Source organism: Dendropsophus ebraccatus, chromosome 9 (genome assembly GCF_027789765.1).
Source record: "Dendropsophus ebraccatus isolate aDenEbr1 chromosome 9, aDenEbr1.pat, whole genome shotgun sequence".
NCBI lineage: Eukaryota > Metazoa > Chordata > Amphibia > Anura > Hylidae > Dendropsophus > Dendropsophus ebraccatus.
Window position 1 is genome coordinate 24,718,558 of NC_091462.1, and position 22,826 is coordinate 24,741,383.

Below are 22,826 nucleotides of genomic sequence, written 5' to 3' on the forward strand. Positions count from 1 at the left end.
GGACGTGCTGTATTCTTTCCAGTCTGACACAGTGCTCTCTGCTGCCATCTCTGTCCATGTCAGGAACTGTCCAGAACAGTAGCAAATCCCCAAAGAAAACCTCTCCTAGGGCGTGGCCTGAAGCTCATGGAGTGAAGACGCATCTCCTCTGAGCTCCCGAGCCGCCTAACTCCGCACACCTGCAGCACCCTGCTCCCCGCTCTCTTATGAGGAACAGGCGACACCAGAAGCCCCCCAAAGCCCACCCTACCTCCCGGGCAAGCCGTTTGGCACAACCGACGCTCCTCCGGTTCCTGGCCCCGGAGTCTTCACGCGCCGCGCCGCGTTCCAACATGGCGCCGGACCCGCCTGAGGCACCGGCGAGGTCTGAGGCAGACGCCCCCGCCGGCCAGCAGCCGATACAGGACACCGCAAATCCTCAGGACCACATTGCTCCCGCCACCTCCACTTACCGAGGGGTGCAGGGCGACAGCCTGCAGGACATCAGGGGTGAGTCCGCCATTACCTTCTCCCCCGGCCCCACGTGCTCCGTCTATGAGGCGCAGTACCCGCCACTAGAACAACGGCCCTTCACCCGCAGGCAGGCGTCCAGGGAAAGGGCTGCTGTACAAAGTGCCACAGCTCAATGGCAGTCGGGCCCTCCACCTGCCGCCCCTGCATCACCTCATCTGTCCTCTGCTGACTTTACACTGACTCCCGCCATCTTGCAGACCCCGGGTGGCCCCTGGTCCTCTCCCTCCTCTCACTCTTCAATGGAAGATTACTCTGCCCTCCCGCCTGATGCCTCTGCCCCTTGGGCACAATATCTGAAAAATCTGCCCACTAAGCAGGACTTTCAGGCTCTGATATCTGAGGTCAGCTCTGCATGTCGAGCAGAAATTACTGCTGTGAGGAATGACATAAAGGCCATTGCTGATCGTGTAGAATTGCTTGAAACTGATCACGAGCAAACCAGAGCACTAACATCTAACCTCCGCAACACCTCTGAGGCTCAGACACAAGCTCTAAGAGAAATGCGCCGACAGTTGGAGGACCTTGATAACCGTGGCCGTTGCCACAACATCAGGGTGCGGGGCTACCCCGAGGCGTCTGGAACCGAGGACCTACATGTTACCCTCCAAAAGTTGTTTAACCAAATTCTGGGCCTCCCAGCAGACTCCCCCCTGAAACTGGATCGGGCACATAGGGCCTTGCGCCCAAAGGGAAGCTCTGCCACACCCCGTGATATTATCTGCTGTGTTACGGACTTCATGACAAAGGAGGACATCATGCGCAAAGCGCGACTGTCACGCACTATTGTCTTTGAGGGATCTGAAGTTCAGCTTGCAACGGCGCCTGCTGCGCCCCCTCCTGGACACCCTGAGAAACAAAGGGATCTTATATCGCTGGGGTTTCCCTTTCTCCCTCACGGCCAGGAAAGACGGTCGCTCTGCAACTCTCTCCTCTCCTGAGGACCTCCCTAAATTTTGCGATGCTCTCCAGATTTCACCCCCATCGTTCCCAGATTGGGACCAGCTTACTCCGCCACCCCTCCCTTCCTATCCCTTCCTACCCTCCCCGCCTATATTCCCTCTCCTTGTCCTACCCCTCTCTCCCCCTCTACCCTGCCCCTTTTGGGATCACATTTTGGGGGTTTGCTTTCTACATTGCATTGTTCTTCTTCTTCTCATTATAGCTGTGCTGCAGGTTCTTCTTATCCTTGTCTTGGGGGGCGCCCCCTGGCGCCCTGTCATGTGGTGCTGGGCGCCGTGGCCTCCCTCCCTTCTAACCTTGCACGCTTTAATAGGCGGTCCGGGGCTTGACCTGTTGTTGAGCTCCCCAGCTTCTTCCACGTTCCCCACTTGATACAAGTGGACCATTCTGTTTGTTCTCATCACCTAATTTCCACTATTGTGGATTGTGTTCATACCTGATTGACATTTTCCAGCCATGGTCCAGTATCTCACGCCTGGCTGGGCGTATGGTTATTAAATTGTTTTCTATGTTTTCTCTTTTTCTATGTTTTCCCCCTTCTCTCCTTTTTATCACCCTCTCTTTCCCTACCTCCCTCTCGGACGCTGTCCCTCCTCGCTCCGCCGGTCACTTCCACTGTGGGGGGGGCTCTCTGGCACCCGTGGGCCCTCACTCACCCCTCGCTCCCCCTCTGAGACCACATTATCCATGCACGATCCCACCCCTTTTCCCCTTTGACAATGGTTAGGTTAGTTACCCACAATGTTAAGGGCCTGAATTCCCTGGCTAAACGCAGATTCGCCCTTCAGGAACTGCGCCGCCTTAAGGCCGACATCGCTTTCCTGCAAGAAACGCACTTTGAGGCTAGCTCCTCTTTTGCCTTTGCTAAGCGCTGGTACCCCCGCGCTTATCATGCCTCCCTTTCTACAAAGAGGGCGGGTGTTGCCATATTGCTGGGGACTTCTTGCCCTTTCCAAGTCCTTAAAGACATTGCCGATCCGCAGGGTCGATACGTCATCTTACATGGCTCACTTTTAGGGACTAAGTTTACTCTCTGTAACCTGTATGCTCCTAATGTCAAGCAAGTTGCTTTTTTCCGCAGGGTGTGTCAACTCCTTGAACCTTTTCGTGACACTATATTAATAGTCGGTGGTGATTTTAACATTGTTTTCTCTCCCACTGCAGACAGACACGCTCCTTTCTCCCCGCTCCTCCCCCCTCGGTTTCCGAGCAGTCGCGAAGCTTCCGTCAAGCCGTCCGCGCCTTTCAGCTTTTTGACCTCTGGCGTATCCATAACCCCTCTGCCCGCCAATATTCCTTCTACTTGCAGCCCCACAAGACGCACACCAGGCTGGACCACTTCTTTGGTAACGTACTTGCCCTACGCAACCTCACCTCCTCCCACATCGAGCCTATCACATGGTAAGATCACGCACCTGTGCTCCTGGACCTTGCTACCTCCCATCAAGCATCGCGTAGATGCCACTGGCGCTAAATGAGAGACTTCTTAAGGTTCCGGAGCACAGAGACGTCCTGAAACAACATTTATCCTCCTATTTTTCCCTCAATGATCACTCTGTCTCCTCCATTGCCTCACTATGGGAAGCACACAAGGCGGTCATGAGGGGTCACTGCATCTCCCTGGCGTCCCATCTCAGGAGGAGTAGGCTAGAACAAGTGGCCCACTGGCGGACCCGCCTCCAGTCTTTGGAGGCTCGGATGCTACTGCGCCCCGCGGTCCCTACCCTGCGTAGGATTGTGGAAATTAGGGTGAAGCTTAAAGATTTGGCTATGTCGCAGGTCGAGAAGCTCATGCACTATTCTAGACGACTCTACTACGAAAGTGGTAATAAGGCCCATACGCTCCTTGCAAAGCAGCTTAGGGACCGACAGGCGCAGACTACTCCTTTTAGTATCTGCTCCCCGTCTGGCACTCATGTTTACGACCCAGATGGGATAGCGGACCTCTTCCGCGACTACTATACCTCCCTCTACTCTCTCCCCTCCTCCCTACCTGACGACCCCCTTGAGCGACGGTCCCTTATCTCCTCGTTCCTTTCTACTCTCCCCCTCTCTAGTCTCCCCTCGGAGGCCCGGGACCACTTGAATTCAGCTATTACCTCGGAGGAGCTGGAGGAGGTTATTAAAGCCCTGCCCAATGGCAAATCTCCCGGTGCGGATGGGTTCCCTTACTTGTACTACAAAACGTTCGGAGAGGTCCTCAACCCGTACCTCCTGAAACTGTTCGCTTCGTTTTTTCAGGGGGACCCTATCCCAGACACTATGCTCTATTCGCACATTGTTGTTATCCCTAAGCCGGAAAAGGACGACACCGCATGCGATAGCTATCGGCCCATCACTCTGGGCCAATCGACTTAATGCTTGGCTTCCCCAGCTCATTCATCATGATCAAGTGGGCTTTGTCCCCTGCCGCCAAGCGGGAGACAACACCCGCCGGACCATTGACCTGATTGATGTGGCCGATAGACAGCGCTCCCCCATGCTCCTCCTGAGTCTCGACGCCGAAAAGGCCTTTGACCGCCTTTTGTGGCCGTTCCTCTTTACCACTCTGGATCACCTGGGCTTCCGAGGCGAGTTTATCACTGCCCTCCATGGACTATATTCCAACCCGATGTCTGCAGTCCGACTCCCCCACGCCACATCCTCCCCCTTCCCTGTGCGCAACTGCACACGCAGCCGCTGTCCCCGTTAATCTTCGCTCTATGTATAGAGCCCCTTGCGGCTGCTATTCGAGCATACCCGGACATCCATGGGGTCCGCCTACACGACAGGGAATTTAAAATTGCCCTTTATGCGGACGACATCCTCCTCACTATCACCCAACCATTGATTTCCCTGCCCTCTTTGCACACCCTCATCTCCTCCTTTGGCAGGCTGTCCGGTTATAAAATTAACCCCTCCTGGCCTCCCTCCAACAGTCCTTCCCCTACACCTGGCAATCTTCTTCCCTCTCGTACCTTGGGGTTAAGCTGACTCCCTCGTACTCTCTCCTCTTTCAGGCCAACTTCCCCCCCTTAATCGTTGAGGTCTCCTGGTTGCTAAATTCGTGGACGCACTTACCTATCTCCCTCATAGGCCGCATTAATACGATAAAGATGGCGATCCTGCCCAAATTTCTGTATCTCTTCGAGACCCTCCCTGTTATGGTACCCCACCCCGCCCTTCGACGTATCCAGGCCCTTTTCCTCAGGTTTCTCTGGAAGCAGGGACGCCACAGAATCCCCCTCTCGGTCCTCACCTCGCCACTTCATAAGGGCGGGCTGTCGCTACCTGATATATCCCGCTACTATCTGGCCGCACATCATGGAAATTTGTGGAAATTGAGAAGCTTTGGATAGCCCCTATTCATCCCTGCGCCTTCCTCTGGGCTCCACGTCGTGTCTTACCGGACTCGGCGCTTCTGGCTACCATGGCCTTCCTTGTATCAATTTGGTCCCAATGCCGTTCTAAATATGGTCTCTCTGCCCCTTCTTCCCCGCTCGAACCCTTCCTCTTCACCCCCGACTTCTCAGTCAGTGTCACCTCCTCCATGACCCATCCCTGGTCCGCTGTGGGCCTGTTCAGGTTCTATGACCTGTCAATCCGGTCACCCGGACATTCCCGGATTTCTCAGCATTGCAAGAGAAGTACGGTTTAACACAGCGCACTTATTTTTCCTATCTGCAGATCCGTGACCTCTTCCGCTCCCGTTTGGGCTCGTTGACCTGCCCGCACCCTAGCCAATTTGAGTTCTGTTGTTTGAGGGGTGCATCCTCCAAAGGTCTGATATCAGACCTTTACCGTCTGCTCTTCCCAGCAGAACCCCCGGGACATGGCTAGATGCACAAATGGGAGCGGGACCTGGGCCTTACGATCACGCCATCTACGTGGCAGGTAGTGTGGTGTAAAGTGGCCACTTCTTCCTTATGCATACAATACAAGGAGGCTCAGTATAAACTACTTATGCGATGGTACCACACCCCTCACCTCCTCAATAAATGTAACCCTGCTTTTCCCAACACATGCTGGCGATGCCTGTCTGCCCCCGGGACATTACTCCACATATTCTGGGACTGCCCCCTGATCACCCCGTATTGGGCAATGGTCCAAAGCACTGTACGAGAGGTCCTCGAGATTCGGGTCCCACTGGCCCCCCTACACTTGCTCTTTAATGTCCCCCCAAGGTCTATCGGGACACGCGCTGCCAAGATGCTCCTTCATATCCTCACGGCTGCGAAGTGCCTTATTTCTCTTCACTGGAAAAGTACTTCCCCCCCGTCCTCGCTGGATTTGCTGACGAGGGTTAGAGATGTCCGCAGTATGGAATCCCTTACGGCCCTCTTGAGGTCTGGGCGACGTGGGATGCGTTCTGGGACAGACGTCCGAGATAACTCTCCCCCTTTACCCTTCTCTCTCCCCTTTCCCTCTGATGTTTCTATCATCCCTTCTCTCACACTGCCTCCTCTCTTTTTTCTCCTTTTCCATCCCTAGTCCTACTCCGGAGTGGGATCTGTCCTTACACTGCATTGCCTGAGGGTCCTAAGGTGTTTCCCATGCCCTGCTATCAGTCACTAGGTCACTCCTGACCCACACCCACCTGGCCCACCGGGTTATGCACTCTCTCAGTGTTTATCAGCCCGGGCTTCTGCCCTCTACAGGTCCCTTTCCGGACAATTGCTTGGTTCGTGTTTGCAAATTGTTTGTTTTATTGCTTACTCTTCATACTTCCCTCAAACTCCCCATGGGCTTTCTGATTGTTCTTGCTGCCCATGACTATGTCAGTTTTCTTATTTTACTTGACTCTGTTATGTTCTCTTATATTTGAAAATCTTAATAAAAAGACAATTATTAAAAAAAGAAAACCTCTTTTTCCTGTCATAGACAGAGGTGGCAGCAGAGAGCACTGTGTCAGAATGGAAAAAATACAGCACTTCCTGCAGGGCATACAGCAGCTGATAAGTACTAAAATACTTAAGATTTTTTTTAATAGAAGTAGTTTACAAATCGGTGCAACTTTCTGACACCAGTTGGTTTGAACACATTTTTTTAACCCCTTTAACCCCATAAATAGTACATTTGCAGCAGGGTAATGGTGCAGACTCAACAGTAAATTATAGCTGCCATTTTGCTGCAATGGTTAGAATCTGAGATAACTCTAGTTTTAGACATTTACAACATAGATGTCGCGGCCAATAACTGATGCCATATACTTATGCCTGTTACCAGGCAGTCAACTTAAATACCACAGTCAATAACTGTCCACAAAATTTATGTGGCTATACAGAGGAAGACATCATTCCCCTGTTCATTAGGGTTTCCATGGCAGTCAGAGACCTAAAAGGGAGACTGTCTGTTTCATGTTTACAGGCACTATACACTGCAATACAACACGTACATTATAACATATTACATGAAAGATCAGACTAATGCATGTTCAAGTCCCTAAATTTAAAAAAAAAACAAAAAACTTTTTTCCTTCTCAAAGGAGATGTCTAGCGATAATTTTTATTAAAGTATTGTATTGCCCCCCAAAAGTTATACAAATCACCAATATACACTTATTACGGGAAATGCTTATAAAGTGCTTTTTTCCCTGCACTTCCCTGCACTGCATCAAGGCTTCACTTCCTGGATAACATGGTGATGTCACTTCCTGGATAACATGGTGATGTCACTTCCTGGATAACATGGTGATGTCACTTCCTGGATAACATGGTGATGTCACTTCCTGGATATAATGGTGATGTCACTTGCTGGATAACATGGTGATGTCACTTCCTGGATAAAATGGTGATGTCACTTTCTGGATAAAATGGTGATGTCATGACCCAACTCCCAGAACTGTGCAGGCAGTGGTTGCTGGAGAGGTGATGGCAGGGGGACACTAAGGGACACAGGGCCCTGGAGGGACACTGAGCATCCCTCTGCCATTATCCCTTCCTGCAGGGAAAAGCACTTTATAAAAATTTCCCATAGTAAGTGTATATTGGTTATTTGTATAATTGTTGGGGGCAATACAATACTTTAATAACATTTTTTGCCAGACTTCTCCTCTAAGTCATATTTAAAAAACAAAATACATCAATACACCCATAATGATCCCAACTAGAGATGATGGAAAACATGGATACAGCCATAGGCCATAGACTATATACATGTTTTCCAGGACTCCCTAGAACTACCATCCAACTTCTTGAGCAAATGCTGCACGATCGGATTTGAACATGCTGGAGCTGCGTTTATCTCTAGTCACACCATATCAGAGAAAATTGAATTTAAAAATTAAAATTAGAAATTATGAAGTGATTATTATGCAAAAGTCAGATCATGTCGCCAAAATGAGCCACTACACACGGCTCCATAGACAAAAACAAAAACAAAAGAACAGTTATAGAATCAAATGGACAAAAAAAAGGATATTTTTGTAATTTAATTGACCTAAAGAATCAAGATAACATAGATATGTTTCTTGGTCACTACGGAGGTTAAAAAAGAGGTGATGAAAAATTTGTGTCTAAAATCCTAAAATGAAATCAATTTAGAACTACAGCTTCTCAAAAAGCAAAAATACAATAAAAAAGTTATGGGTCTCAGAACATGGGCACACAAAAACAACCCTTTTTTGCTTTGTAAAAAGTAAAAGCATTTTTACTGTGCAAAAGTAGGAAAACATTGGACAAACCATAAAAATCTGATATCGCCGTAAAGTACTGACCCAAAGAATAAAGTTAACGCGTCGCTTATACTGTAAGGAAAACACTATAAACACAAAACCCATAGAAAGGCTTTTCAATACATAATATGTATCACAAACAGTGTCATTAAAATATATAACTTGTCTTACAAAAACCCAAACGTAGAAGGAAAACCATAAAGGTTATGGGTCTCCGGAGGCCAGGCTAACAAAAAGGAAAAAAGTTGCCACATCATCAATTCTGGCTGCGACGGCAAGGGGTTAAGCTTCACTATAGCTAAAGAATATTTTTTTCTTTATGGCTCTCTGGAATGGAGCAGCTTTAAAAGCTAATATGCGTCTACTGCATCATATTACCGAGTGAGTGTTCTCTTTTATGTGCCCCGACATCACACAGCATTGCAGTCATCAAGTGGACACACAAGAACAGTAAACATGATGTAAAAAAATGGGCATTACCATTCGGCATTCAGCCCCCGAGAAAACAAACCGACAGGAATTTTATCCACTTCTATTCCTTTTATTCATTCCGGCATTCCACAGCCTATGGACTGTTATATTACACATCCTGCGGCTTACCATACAGATCTATGACCTTCAATGACCTTGCCGGCTTTAGCTCGTGACCATATGTTTCCATGGCAAGGGAGGAGTTAACAAGGAAGCTGACCATAATCGCAAATTAAAATGATCAAATGTTCTTTATATTCTTGTCCAATTCCTTTAGGTATATACACTCATCTCATCTAAATTTCAGATTTCATGGACAAAGAATTCTCAATCTATCTAAATAAATTACAATGACTTAAAGGGAATGTGTAACCTAGATTTTTTTTTTCGAGAGACAAGTACTGAAATGTTATTTTTATCTAATCCGTTTCTATTTTCTGATTGTAATTTTTTTAAGTTTAATCTTCTGTAAATTATTATTATTATTATTATTATTATTATTATTATTATTGCGTCAGCCATATTGTCTGAGCTTTTGTTCCTTTTTGTTAACCAGCATTTGGAGGTATGCTTTACCGCAGTTTACTGGTGTCAGTAGCAACAAGACTCCGGGATGCAAGCTCCACATTTTTGGCCCCGGCACTGGCAGCCTGTGAGTTTCTAGGCCAGGATCATGGTAATGGGCTAGGTAAGAATTATTCATTTAATTTTTTTTATATGACCACAATAGTGGAGGGCAATATGGGGACATCATTACTAAGGGTGCATTATACCTAAGAGGAGAGCACTATGGGGACATCATTACTAAGGATGCAATATAATTAAGAGGAGGGCAGTATGATGACATCATTACTAAGGATGCATTATAAATAAGAGGAGGGCAATATGGGGACATCATTACTAAGGATGCATTATAACTAAGAGGAGGGCAATATGGGGACATCATTACTAAGGGTGCATTATAACTAAGAGGAGGGCAATATGGGGACATCATTACTAAGGATGCATTATAACTAAGAGGAGGGCAGTATGGGGACATCATTACTAAGGGTGCATTATACCTAAGAGGAGGGCACTATGGGGACATCATTACTAAGGATGCGTTATAACTAAGAGGAGGGCAATATGGGGACATCATTACTAAGGGTGCATTATAACTAAGAGGAGGGCAATATGGGGACATCATTACTAAGGGTGCATTATAACAAAGAGGAGGGCAATATGGAGACATCATTACTAAGGATGCATTATAACTAAGAGGAGGGCAATATGGGGACATCATTACTAAGGGTGCATTATAACTAAGAGGAGGGCAATATGGGGACATCATTACTAAGGGTGCATTATAACTAAAAGGAGGGCGATATGGGGACATCATTACTAAGGATGCATTATAACTAAGAGGAGGGCAGTATGGGGACATCATTACTAAGGGTGCATTATACCTAAGAGGAGGGCACTACGGGGACATCATTACTAAGGATGCATTATAACTAAGAGGAGGACAATATGGGGACATCATTACTAAGGGTGCATTATAACTAAGAGGACGGCAATATGGGGACATCATTACTAAGGGTGCATTATAACAAAGAGGAGGGCAATATGGGGACATCATTACTAAGGATGCATTATAACTAAGAGGAGGGCACTGTGGGGACATCATTACTAAGGGTGCATTATAACTAAGAGGAGGGCAATATGGGGACATCATTACCAAGGGTGCATTATAACTAAGAGGAGGGCAATATGGAGACATCATTACTAAGGGTGCATTATAACTAAGAGGAGGGCAATATGGGGACATCATTACTAAGGGTGCATTATAACTAAGAGGAGGGCAATATGGGGACATCATTACTAATAATGCCCTCATATTGCCCTTCTCTTATAAAGAAAAAATGAATAATACTTACCTAGCCTATTCCCACATCCTGTTCTGGCAACTCATAGGCTGCAGGTCAGAAATACCTGTAATCAGAGCCCCAGTGGAGATATAAGCCTAGCCTGACAGCACCTTGGTACTCAGTTTTCAGGTAGCAGATTCACTTTAAGCTCTTGAGTAGGTGCATTAGGCTGGGATCACATCTGCACCTGCGATCTGAATGGAATGGATCCGATCATGTATACGTGCAGTCGGATGCATACTGATGTAAATGGTCATTTATGTCCTTACACTGATCGTATATATTAGTTTGTGTCTGTTTGTGTGTTTATGTCTGTTTCTAACAGGATCTGTTTCTCCTCTTATTCTGAGCATGCTCAGTTCCAAAATCATATCAATCAGATTTATCCATCATGACTATACATCCTTACTAGAGATTAGCGAACGTGAGCGTGCAGCATTGGATTACCGGTGGCTGAAGAAGTTGGATGCAGCCCTAAGGCTGCCTGAAAAACATGGATACAATCATAGGCCATAGACTGTGGGGGAGATTTATCAAACATGGTGTAAAGTGAAACTGTCTCAGTTGCCCCTAGCAACCAATCAGATTCCAGCTTTTATTTTTCAAAGAGCCTGTGAGGAATGAAAGGTGGAATCTGATTGGTTGCTAGGGGCAACTGAGCCAGTTTCATTTTAAACCATGTTTGTATCCATGTTTTCTAGAACTCCCCAGGGGTGCATCCAACTTCTTCAGCCACCAGCAATCTATATAATATATATTCTATATATATATATATATATATACATATATATATATATATATATATATATATATATATATATATATATATATATAAAATCTTCAATATAATATGTCATAAAGCTGTGAAATACTCACCAAAATCTGCCATCTCTGCAAAGAACTGTGACGTTCTACTTTTATATTCCAGAAATTCTAGTAATTGCAGCTCTGCTTTATCTCTGTAATAAGGAGAGGGAAAAAATCTGAAAATATCCAGTGTGAAATGAAGAGACGGAGCCTCGGCTTCTCTAGGGACATGCTATCAAAATGAGGGAATCTAGAGCTGACAACCATTGGGGTTTCCCACAGGTAGATAGGAGAAGATATCTCCTCAATCTATCTGAAAGATCCCAGGAGGAGCAGAGTCTAACAGGGGAACCCATTCATTCTTTGGGCGGATGGCGGAATCTGCCTGACCATAGAATGGAGTCTATGACACAGGCCACAAGTCCTCCGAGTGTTTTCTTCAATGTGAACATACTGTCACACTAGAAAGAATACACCACTTCCTGCAGGACATACAACAGCTGATAAGTACTGGAAGACTGGAATAGAAATAAATTACAAGTTTCTGGCACAAAGTACCCCTTTATATTTTGAAGGCATCCCACCTGCATAAGAAGGGTGCATAAGGACTGCATGATGGCATTCTCCATATGTATATACAACCATTACGTTACCCCTGCCAGAAATGGGATAACTGTTGCTATGTTCCTCCTCTCGGCTGTCTTAACCTATCCCTTGGGCAAATGGACCAATAGGAGCTGTGCTCACGTTCCTGGGGCTGGTTCTGTTTCCGCTGACCTCTCAGGAGATGGTTTTCCCTCCCTTCCACCCTCCCTCTTGTTTCTGTTATTATACATATAAAAAAAAAAAGACAAATATATTTTAAGAAAGTTTAATCTTTGTTTTTAAGTCACAGCAGGCTGAGATTAACCGGCAACAGGCGTTGGGAGTGCGCCAGTGGCACAAGGTTTGCTCCCCCTGGAGTATGAGTTAACTGAGCCGTCCATGACTGTAGTCTAGTAAAAAACTTTTTAATGCTGCAGTGAAGTGTGAAAAAGGCGTGGCCCAGTTCAAAGCTCTTCTAATATGTATATTTGCTTTCTATTGTGTAACGCCTGGAGTAGTGGATCCACTGGACCGACACCAGCGATGGCACTAACCTCACCAGGGGGCGGAGTCTAAGGGGCCGCTGGTTTTCACCAGAGCCCACCGCAAGGCGGGATGGACTTGCTGCGGCAGGCGACCCCCAGGTCGCTACCCCTGGCTTGGTTGCTGGTGTCGGCAGGCGAGGCGTGGCAGGAGATGGCACAGGCAATGGTCTGCAGGTGAGAGCGCACGTGACAGGCTGAACACGGGAACAGATGGAGTGACAGGGGAACAGGAACCAGGAACAAGGACTTGGGACCAGGTAACGGATAGGACTCAGGAACAGGGACTAGGACCAGGTAACGGATAGGACTCAGGAACAGGGACTAGGACCAGGTAGCGGAATAGGACACAGGAACAACAGGGGGCTGGGCCAACGCTATGGGAAGCATGTAGAGGCTCCAACACTAAGGACAGGGCATGCTGGGATTTATAGGGGAGTGATTGGTGCCACTAACCAATTAGGAGCGCACTGCCCCTTTAAATCTGAGACAGCCGGCGCGCGCACGCCCTAGGAGGAGCCGGCCGGCACAGACCGCGACATGCACGGAGGAGAGGTGAGGCGCCCCAGGGGCCGAAGCAGCAGCAGCGCCGGGTCCCTACACGAGGACCCCGGCGGCTGCACGGGACAGGAGGCGGTCGCGGCGGCAACCCGGGACGCGGGAAGCCGCCGCGGCCGTGACATATTGCCATACTATTGTAAGTCCTGGGGGTATCTGAGTACTGGGAGCCACAGCTAGGAGTCAGAAAAAAGGCTACTCCTATAGGTGAAGTTCAGTTCTGCCATCTAGTGATCAGCTGGTATCACTACTGTTATTTATTTGAAAAACATAAGTTTTAATTCATCTTATTTACATCAAGTTGCCTATTATTCTTTTATACTGTATGTTTTTTTCTTTTTTAAGCATCCATTTATCTTCAAGAGTGTGGGACGAAGTCGCTATAGTTACTTAGTTACTAGTAAACAATCTGAATAAGAGCATCTCATCATTCACTTTGCTTTTAATGTAATTTTTCAGTAATTCATGCAATACAGGTCTAGTTTCATTTTAAGTTATTTTTATTGGTTCCTATTTTTTTTATTCTGTTTTATTGACATTAAGGTTGTTGAACTTTTGACTCCTTACCCTTTTGCTTGTTTTTTTTTGTCAGTTTTTTTTTTTTTAAATACCAATGAAGGAGGAGGTTTCGTGTAAAGTATTGCTTAAAGGGGTAGTTTGGCGGTAAAAAATTATTCACAGAATAACACGCATTACAAAGTTATATAACTTTGTAATGTATGTTATGTCTGTGAATGGCCCCCTTCCCCGTGTCCCACCACCCCCACCCGTGTACCCAGAAGTGTAGTGCTTTATACATACCTGATCCGTGCCGACACGCGTCCGCCATCTTGTGCCAAACGTCATCTTCGGCCGGCCCGAACAGTTATGCTCAGCCAATCGCGGCTGAGCAGCTGATGACGCGGCCGGCACTCGGGAAGATCGAAGGTGTTCGGGCCGGCCGGCCGAAGATGACATTTGGCACAAGATGGCGGACGCGTGTCGGCACGGATCAGGTATGTATAATGCACTACACTTCCGGGTACACGGGTGGGGGTGGTGGGACACGGGGAAGGGGGCCATTCACAGACATAACATACATTACAAAGTTGTATAACTTTGTAATGTGTGTTATTCTGTGAATAATTTTTTACCGCCGCACTACCCCTTTAAGGTCACATTAAAGTGTCAATAACCCCAAACATCTGTCTGCAGAGTCTTTCCTTTTGGAGAGAATTTTGGCATCTTATACATCCCTAGTCATGTTCTGAGACTTCTAGTCGAAGTAAAACACTGGCTTGAAGGGAAAGCCATGTTTTGAAGGTGGTGTGGGAGAATTACTTAGCATATCTTTCTCCCCAGAATTCCCAGTGGAGCTGGAATGGCCATACATATTTATGACGCTCTCCTCATGAAGGATTACTATCCCTTTGGTCCCATTAATGGAACAGTAAATTTATAAATAAAAGGTAAAACCATTGTTTGTGTCGGGTGCATGTGGAGACTGTCTTGAAGAAATTCTGCAGAGAACACAGAAGTTTAGTGCCAACCCTTCACAAGACTCGACCAGTTGGGTAGCTGGGGTGCACAAAAGATTGGTGGATTGTTTGAGTGGCCCGTTCTGTCAATCAGCTTCCAGTCACACATTCCTGATTACTATAATAGGCCTGTGTAATAGGGCCCATGCTCCTGCTTCTTTCATTTTTGGCTAAGTTTTGGTAGAAGTTCAGGGCATATACAAGGGTTTAAAGCATAACTGTCATTTCCAACAACTTTTAATAAGTCCTCAGACATGTCAAAAGTCACTGCTCACACTACTAAGACTTGCTGCGATCCTGGCACAAAGCTGGAGTAACTGCATAACAGTACACTTTACTCCCCGGCTCTCAATCAAATACATTAGAGTCTATGGAGTGAACAATTTGTATGTCCCTATCAGCCAGTGAAGAGCACTGTCTCCAGTTGTATCTAAGGATTCTCAGGAGTGACAGCAAGTGCAATGAGTGTGAGTCATGTAAAATGACATATAATGATGTGTCGGCTGAGGGCAAGACTGGCGCACGTTTGCTTTGATTTTGCACAGTACTACAAATCAAGCGGCCAGGCTGCACGAATGATCCTTCAATTGTTTGTGCAGCCACGGAAACTGACAATCCGCGCTGCTTGTCATCCAGCATCTGGATCTCCAGTCCTCCGGCTGCTGGCTGTATCTTCAGGCCTAGGTGTTGGACTCTATATTTCTTATAAGTCTTAAAAGGGTTATGTAGTGCTACAAAAACATGGTCACTTTCTTCCAGGGACAGCACCACTCTTGTCTCCAATTTGGGCGTTGGTTTTGCAACTTACTTCCATTAAAGTGAATAGAGCTTAATTGCAAAACACACCTGAACTGGAGACAAGAGTGGTGCTGTATCTGGAAGAAAGTGGCCATGTTTTGTAGTGCTGGATAACCTCTTTAAAGCCTTCATTTAGTTCATTTGTTGACATTCTGGTTTGCATCCAGCAAACTACTTTGCCAAAAGGACTATTGTCTCTTGGTGCAGTAGGACACTGCTTTTTATTATGCCTGAGATCCAGTGGCGTAGCTACAGTGAAGGCAGGGAAGGCGACTGCTATGGGGCCCCTGCATGAAGGGGGCCCGAGAAAGCCTGCCCTGCCTTCATGGTAGGTACCCCGCTCCCCCAGGGGTCCAGAGAGGAAGAGGGACCCCCACTGCACTGTTCAGCCCCCTCACTGTAGTGCCGGAGGAGCAGGACCTGCCAGACGGCACAGGAGAGAGATGAAGGACATTTGGGTCACATGACCCAAAGGTTCTCAATACCTATGTGAAGATCAGCCCGGACTACAGGAGGAGGAGGGGGAAGCCTGGGAGCTGTAAGTGCTGTGTATGTGTGTCAGTGAGTGTATATATGTATCTGTGGGTATATGTATATGTCAGTGTGTGTATAGATGTATCTGTGTATATATTTATATGTCAGTATGTGTATGTATCTGTGGCTATATATATATATATATATATATGTGTGTGTGTTTGTGTATGTCAGCAATGTCTGTAGCACTGGTGTATATGTGTGTGTGTGTGTGTATGTGTATGTGTGTATGTCAGCAATGTCTGTAACACTGGTGTATATGTGTGTGTATGTCAGCAATGTCTGTAGCACTGGTGTATATGTGTGTGTATGTCAGCAATGTCTGTAGCACTGGTGTATATGTGTGTGTGTGTGTGTGTGTGTGTGTGTATGTCAGCAATGTCTGTAGCACTGGTGTATATGTGTATATGTGTGTATGTCAGCAATGTCTGTAGCACTGGTGTATATGTGTATATGTGTGTATGTCAGCAATGTCTGTAGCACTGGTGTATATGTGTATATGTGTGTATGTCAGCAATGTCTGTAGCACTGGTGTATATGTGTGTGTTTGCTCCCAAAGATGTTCTGCAGCAGCTTCTATTAATGCTTGGCTCTAATAAAAGAACCCACCATTAATATCTGCTGCATTTTCTTTTATTTCTGGTTGAGTATTTCTTATTACACTGAGATGATTTCCCTGTGTACAGTCTACTCATGGCGTATACATCAGCACTAGTGTAATCACAGCGTATATATGTGTGTATGTCAGTGGTGTATATGTTAATGGTGCCTCTGTGTGTGCATATGTGCGTCAATGTCTGTGTTTGGCAGGGGGGGGGGGGCGTACAGGATTTATGGGGCCCCATACAGTTTTTTGCTATGGGGCCCCATGAATCCTAGCTACGCCCCTGCTGAGATCATGTCAAAAGTTACTGGAAGTGATATTAAATTTGTCCTACTGCAGAAAGGTGGGAGGTTTCCAGTTGTCTTAAAGGGATATTCCAGAGAAGAAGAAAAAAATTAAACTCTAGTCAGAAAGCTATACAGATTTGTGACTTACTTCTATTTAAAAGCATTGAGTCTTCCAGTATCAGCTGCTGTATGTCCTACAGGAAGTAGTGTATTCTTTCCATTCTGCCACAGGGCTCTCTACTGCCATCTCTGTCTGTGTCAGGAACTGTCCAGAGCAGTAGCAAATCCCCCAAAGAAAATATCTCTGCCATGGACAGAGGTGGCAGCAGAGAGAGCTGTGCTAGACTGGAAAGAATTCACCACTTCCTGCAGAACATACAGCAGCTGATAAGTACTGGAAGACTCAAGATTATTATTTTTTTTTTAAATAGAAGTAGTTTACCCATCTGTATAACTTTCTTACAGTTGATTTAAAAAATAAATAAAAATAAAATAAAATTTAAAAAGCACACAGAACTGGGAGGGGGAGGAGACAGGATACGTCTGATCTCCTATCTGGGATACATAGAGATTTCCTTTCATATTTTTTTAGTTTTAATTGAAATTTCAGACAAAAAGATTATAGGAAAAAAATAAAGATAAAGGTAAGTGCTGAGATATTTTCTGCGCATTTTCTATGTTTCGTGTTACATTAAGACACTGTAATAGTTGCTCCTGCTGGGAAGCGATCCTGTATCGGGTAAGTATGAAAGGGAATATGGAACTGAAATACTCTGGTGTGAAAAAGCCATTATGAAGGCTCTCCCGTCATCATACGAATGGTATTGGATCTATAAACTGAACAATTACATCTCATATGGCTAAAAACAAACCAGAGAGCGGGAGCCTAGAACAGATGACACATCATCCAGTGGCCGGCCGCAATATAATGATAGGTTTCGGTTTTCTTACCTACTTTCGCTCAGCCGCTTGTGCTCCTTCCACCACACCTGTGAGTGCTGCTTCAATAGTGTTTGCTCTTTTGTCATTTTAGACGCATGCTGAATCTTCTTAACCTGGTCGGGAAAAAAAAGTGTATGGAAATGTCAATGTAAAATGTCTGGTAACTCCTCAAGGAAGGTGATTACAGCTACACAGCAGTGAAGAGGTTAACTGGAGGGTTCCATTGAGTACCTGCTCAATTGTTTAAGCATCTACCCCGATTTTATCACTTATAATGAGACGCGAGAGGGTTTCATATCCAGACGTATTGTTGGTAAGAACAAAGGGACAGAGTGCAAACTACAACATATGTGTTATCCTAAGATACAGGCAAAATCCACTAATAATATATTATATTTATAATAACACTGAGTTATATTTGTAGTAGAGATGAGTGCAGCTGGTGAGTACTCGAGTCTGATGATTCAGCATTTGATTACCGGTGGCTGAAGAGGTTGGATGCTGCCCTAGGGAGTCCTGGAAAACATGGATATAGCCTATGGCCAATGGTTGTATACATGTTTCCAGGCTCCTTAGGGCTGCATCCAACTTCTTCAGCTGCCGATATACTGTATAAATGTCAAACAATCGGACTCGAGTACAATCCAGTTGTGCTCATCTCATGAGGAAGGATGAGAAAGATGCAGGCATATTTTGGCATATGGCCCTAGATATTTAGCTGCCATTTAGGATAAACACCGTGTAGACACTTAAAGGGGTTTACAGGTTTAGAAACATATGGCTGCTTTCTACAGTATGCGGTAGCACATGGTATGGTATTATGGTATTGGTAGATGTGACAATCCAAAGGCAATTGTGATAATAGCCATAGCTTCACGGACTTGTATAACCCCCTTAAAGGGGTATTCTGGTGTTCAAGAAAAATCATTATACTGATGGGGTTGGAAAAGAAAAAAGAAGGTATATTTCCTTACTCCGGTCTCCCACTGTTCCCGTTGCAGCTCCGGTTTGGCTCCTTACGGTCACCTGATGCTCTCCACTTCTATCTGCTGCCTTGGTGAGAGGTCAGAGCAAATCACTGGCTGCAATGGTGTCCCATCTCAGCCAGTGATTGGCTGAGCAGACAGGTCCTACTCCAAACACCTGTCTCTGAAGAAATGGTAGCAGGTGACTTGCATGACCAAACTGGAGTTACAGGGGAACAGTAGATAGATATAGCCTTTTTTCACCAGTCTCAAAAAATTAACACTGACAACCCCCTCTAAGGGTAAGGGGGTGCAAGATGGCTAAACACTGGAATACCCCTTTAAGGCTAAGGGGTGAAATATGACTAAACACTGGAATCCCCCTTTAAGGCTGAGTGGGTGAAATATGTCTAAACACTGGAATCCCCCTTTAAGGCTAAAGGGGTGAAATATGGCTAAACACTGGAAAACCCCTTTAAGGCTAAGGGGGTGAAATATGGCTAAACACTGGAATACCCCTTTAAGGCTAAGGGGGTGAAATATGGCTAAACACTGGAATACCCTTTTAAGGCTAAGGGGGTGAAATATGGCTAAACACTGTAATACCCTTTTAAGGGTGAGAACACACAGCACAGATCGGTGTAGAATTTTACATATAGATTAGGAAATCCATAACATTTTAAAGTACCATGGATGTGAATGAGAAACTACCACATCTGATCCAGAGGTTGCGGAAATTTTCTGCATGAAAACTGACCTGGGTTGTGAATTATAAAATGTGCAACATCTAGATCTGAGATGGAACGTGTATATAGCGGTTGTGAATTGTTTTCATTGAACTCAACATGAAAGTAAAAAGCCTGTTGTAACCTCTTAACTGTGTAAAAAAAAAAAAAAAGCTGCGGAATCTGTTGGCGCTATATAAATAAATATTATTATTATAATTATTATTATAATTATTGTAGATTCTCAGCTAAAAGTCAGAGGTGAATAAAAGGTTGGCACGATTTTGTGCATATTTTAAGATTTTTCCACAGATTCAGGATCTACGTGGACGTAACGTACAGGTTAATGACATATCTCCAGCATATACCATCAGTGTGTTATCAGCATAGGCCTCAGTTCTAAGGAGAGAACAATGGAGATAATGCAATCAGTGGATCGCTGTACCCATAATCCTTGTAACCAGCTGTGAGTCCAAGTTATGAGATACCGGAACTCCTATAACTCATACGTCTTTGAATAATGAAATCTATACATGGAGTAGCAAATACTCAGCCTTGGTTTATATAATATCTTATAGGTTTTTTTATACACAGAACTACATCCAGATTCCTGCCGGTTGCTATGTTGCATGCTCTATGAATGTTTTATTATGCACTCCATGATACAATGCCATACAGAGAACCATACAAGAGCTCAGCAATACTGAGCAGCAAGTACTCTGTGTTCCCGAATACAGCCTGTGCATTGCTGTGTGCACATGTACCACCAAAACATATATGACATGGTCGCCACTGGTATATTGATTCCCATTTTTTAAATTGCCACCCAGTTCAAGCCATCTGCACCTGTTAATTGATATGCAAATGGAGCCACTCGATGCACTGCAGGCGAGCCCAATGCCCCCGATGCCCCAATGTCTCCTCCCCTCAGTGACCTGATTTTGATTCTGCAAGAAACTGGTGCAGATGGGAGGAACCAAGCAGTGATTTTAAAAACAAACTCTTAAAAACAGTATGTTTACAAGATGAACCAGATTCCATGCTGCCAAGTCTATGGAGAGAGAAGGAGAAAGATGGAGAAGAGGGAAAGAGACAGAACCAAACGGAGACCGCAGAGAGGAGCTGATTGTGAGTATCATATATAAAAATAGTGGGCACCGCTATTGATAAGGAGTGCTAAACCAATGCATATAAGAAACAGATAACTCTCCAAGAAAACAAAAGCATATGCACAAAAAGGTAGCACATCACAAAAATACTTTATTATGACAATATCAAAAATACAGAAAATACAATAAATTATGCAGGGGTAAAGCAATAAGGGAGACAAACCCCAAACACTACCCTACATTAAAAACACTTTAAAATGTCAACATGAGGCCTGCCGGCATACCAGCAAGGTCTAACAACCACACTGACCCCTGGACCATATAAATCCTGAACCAAACTGCCTAAACAGAGTCCCTATGAGATATCACATCAAAAAAGAATAATAAGTATAGACATAAGGCAGAAAAGCAAAACCTATCACCATGTGCAGTCCAAAAAATGAAAAGCGGGTCAGATGGGCAAAGAGTCAACCCACGTGTTCCGCCGCCCAGCGGCTTCCTCAGGGATGTGGGTAATGAGATAGGGGACATATTATATATACCTGTGGAGCATGTGAAAACAATTCCCAACCTTAATGAGATCATGTGCAGGAGAATCCGGCGTCCAGTAAGGCATGAAAAGATAAACATAAGAGGCCAAACTGGAAGGACTCCAGAAACATGGCGGCCGCAACTGTAAACAAAGGTACCGCGCCAAGCACAAGACATCATAATCTGTGCAGATAACTAAAGCACCCGACAATAACGGGCGCCATCTTGGAAAAACCGTGCGTGCGCAGTAGAAAATGATATGTATACGTCACTAGCTGTTCATTTTAATCGGCTAATCTCGCTCCTTCCCCCTCTCCTCTTCATAGACCAGGCAGATCCCACTGATGAAAAAACTGTCGAGATTTCCTGATTCTGAGGAGTGGATGACAGAAAGGATTCTGGGAGGGGACCTGGGAAAAGGCTTTTTACATGCAGATAATGGCATATTTGGCTAATAAACCCAAATACAAAGTTTCTTAAAATCGCCTGGACTATTGATTTCTGCAAAAAAAATTTTTTAACAACAGTGACACTTTAAGCTTTCAAATGATAAACATTTTACAAGGCCAAAGACAGTCCTGCCTTGATCTGCTCCACAGTGTTCTTCATGCTGCTGCATCTTAGGGTGTTTTACAAAGAGATAGAAAAGCAGGGCCCCCACTTTTGTGTATGTGCAGTGTACAGGAGCCGTCTTAGTGGCTGGTGTCCACCCACTAGCTCATATCTTTACTCTAACAATCCTTTCTACAGGGAGGCTGTATATATTTCTTCTATGTTGTTGGATATGTGATTAATCAGTCAGCACCACAGACGCCATCTATAATCCAGCCTTATGCTCGGTAAGTACAGTGCTTAGATTTCAACACTGCCCATACCCGTTATCAGACATAATTACGCAGCTAAAGAGCGACTCCGACTATTGGCAAGGTTTCTATATTTCAATTTCATAAGCTGAAGGAAAATCATGATCTCTCCACGTGTGCACTACTCTGATTAGACTTGCATTGAGGACAAAGTCGTTCCAACAGAGAGATCCTGAGATTTCAGCTTTACTGATCGGCACTAGTATGATGCATTTGTTTCTGTATAGCTCCTAAGTGTTCGGATTTTGTCCTCATATTCCCTGTCAGCTCTTCTTTTCTCTTAGATGAAACAGAATTTTAAGAGTAAAATTCTCCGATTCATCTACAAAAAATATCCGCTGTTCCACTGTACGTAATCCTACAAGCAAACACGCGTCCTGTTCTGCCGTTCAGCATTTATATGAAACATAATGATAATACTTATTTCTAATATAAGATGCAATGTGTTAGACATGGAAACCAAGATTAGAGAGAGGAATATAAAATGATTCCAAAATAAGATGTCCCTGGTGGCCGAGGGTATTAGATGAGTCAAAATTTTATTCATTGGTGGTATAGGGTAGAAAAGGGGCGAATATGTTTTTCTACAGAGATCAATGGTAGAAGAGTGGATTCAAACCTGGTAGTCTAGGGTTCCTAAAGCGTTCATATTCCCTTCTTGTCAAGCAGTTGCCAAACCCATCACTGAAGAGGATTGTGCGGTAATGAAAAGCGCTCTCTCTGTTCACTATAGGGGGTTTCCATGAAGCAGGGATGGGGAACCTTCGGCCCTCCAGCAAAACTACAATTCCCATCAAGCCTGGACAGCCAAAGGGAAGTGTTCCCCATTCCTGCCATAAAGGGTGGATAAGGGCCATTTCAGTCGTGTCCATAGCCTACCATCGCCAGGTGGAGACTAAATAAGAGAACGTCTAATCAGTATATATTGCTACACTACAAAAACTGTATGTCATCCC

The 22,826-nt window shown here is 45.2% G+C and overlaps 1 protein-coding gene across 7 annotated transcripts in view; it reads right to left on the reverse strand.

The window, feature by feature from the left end:
- The window catches only part of CCDC148 (coiled-coil domain containing 148), a 179,904-nt gene that overhangs the window by 107,242 nt on the left and 49,836 nt on the right, over positions 1–22,826 (reverse strand). For all 7 annotated transcript variants that reach the window (XM_069985104.1, XM_069985103.1, XM_069985102.1 and 4 more), the window contains 2 exons: positions 17,687–17,790; positions 11,380–11,462 (listed from right to left, as the gene is read on the reverse strand). In XM_069985104.1, coding sequence (XP_069841205.1) covers positions 11,380–11,462; positions 17,687–17,790 — 187 coding nt within the window. The remainder of the gene's footprint in view (positions 1–11,379; positions 11,463–17,686; positions 17,791–22,826) is intronic.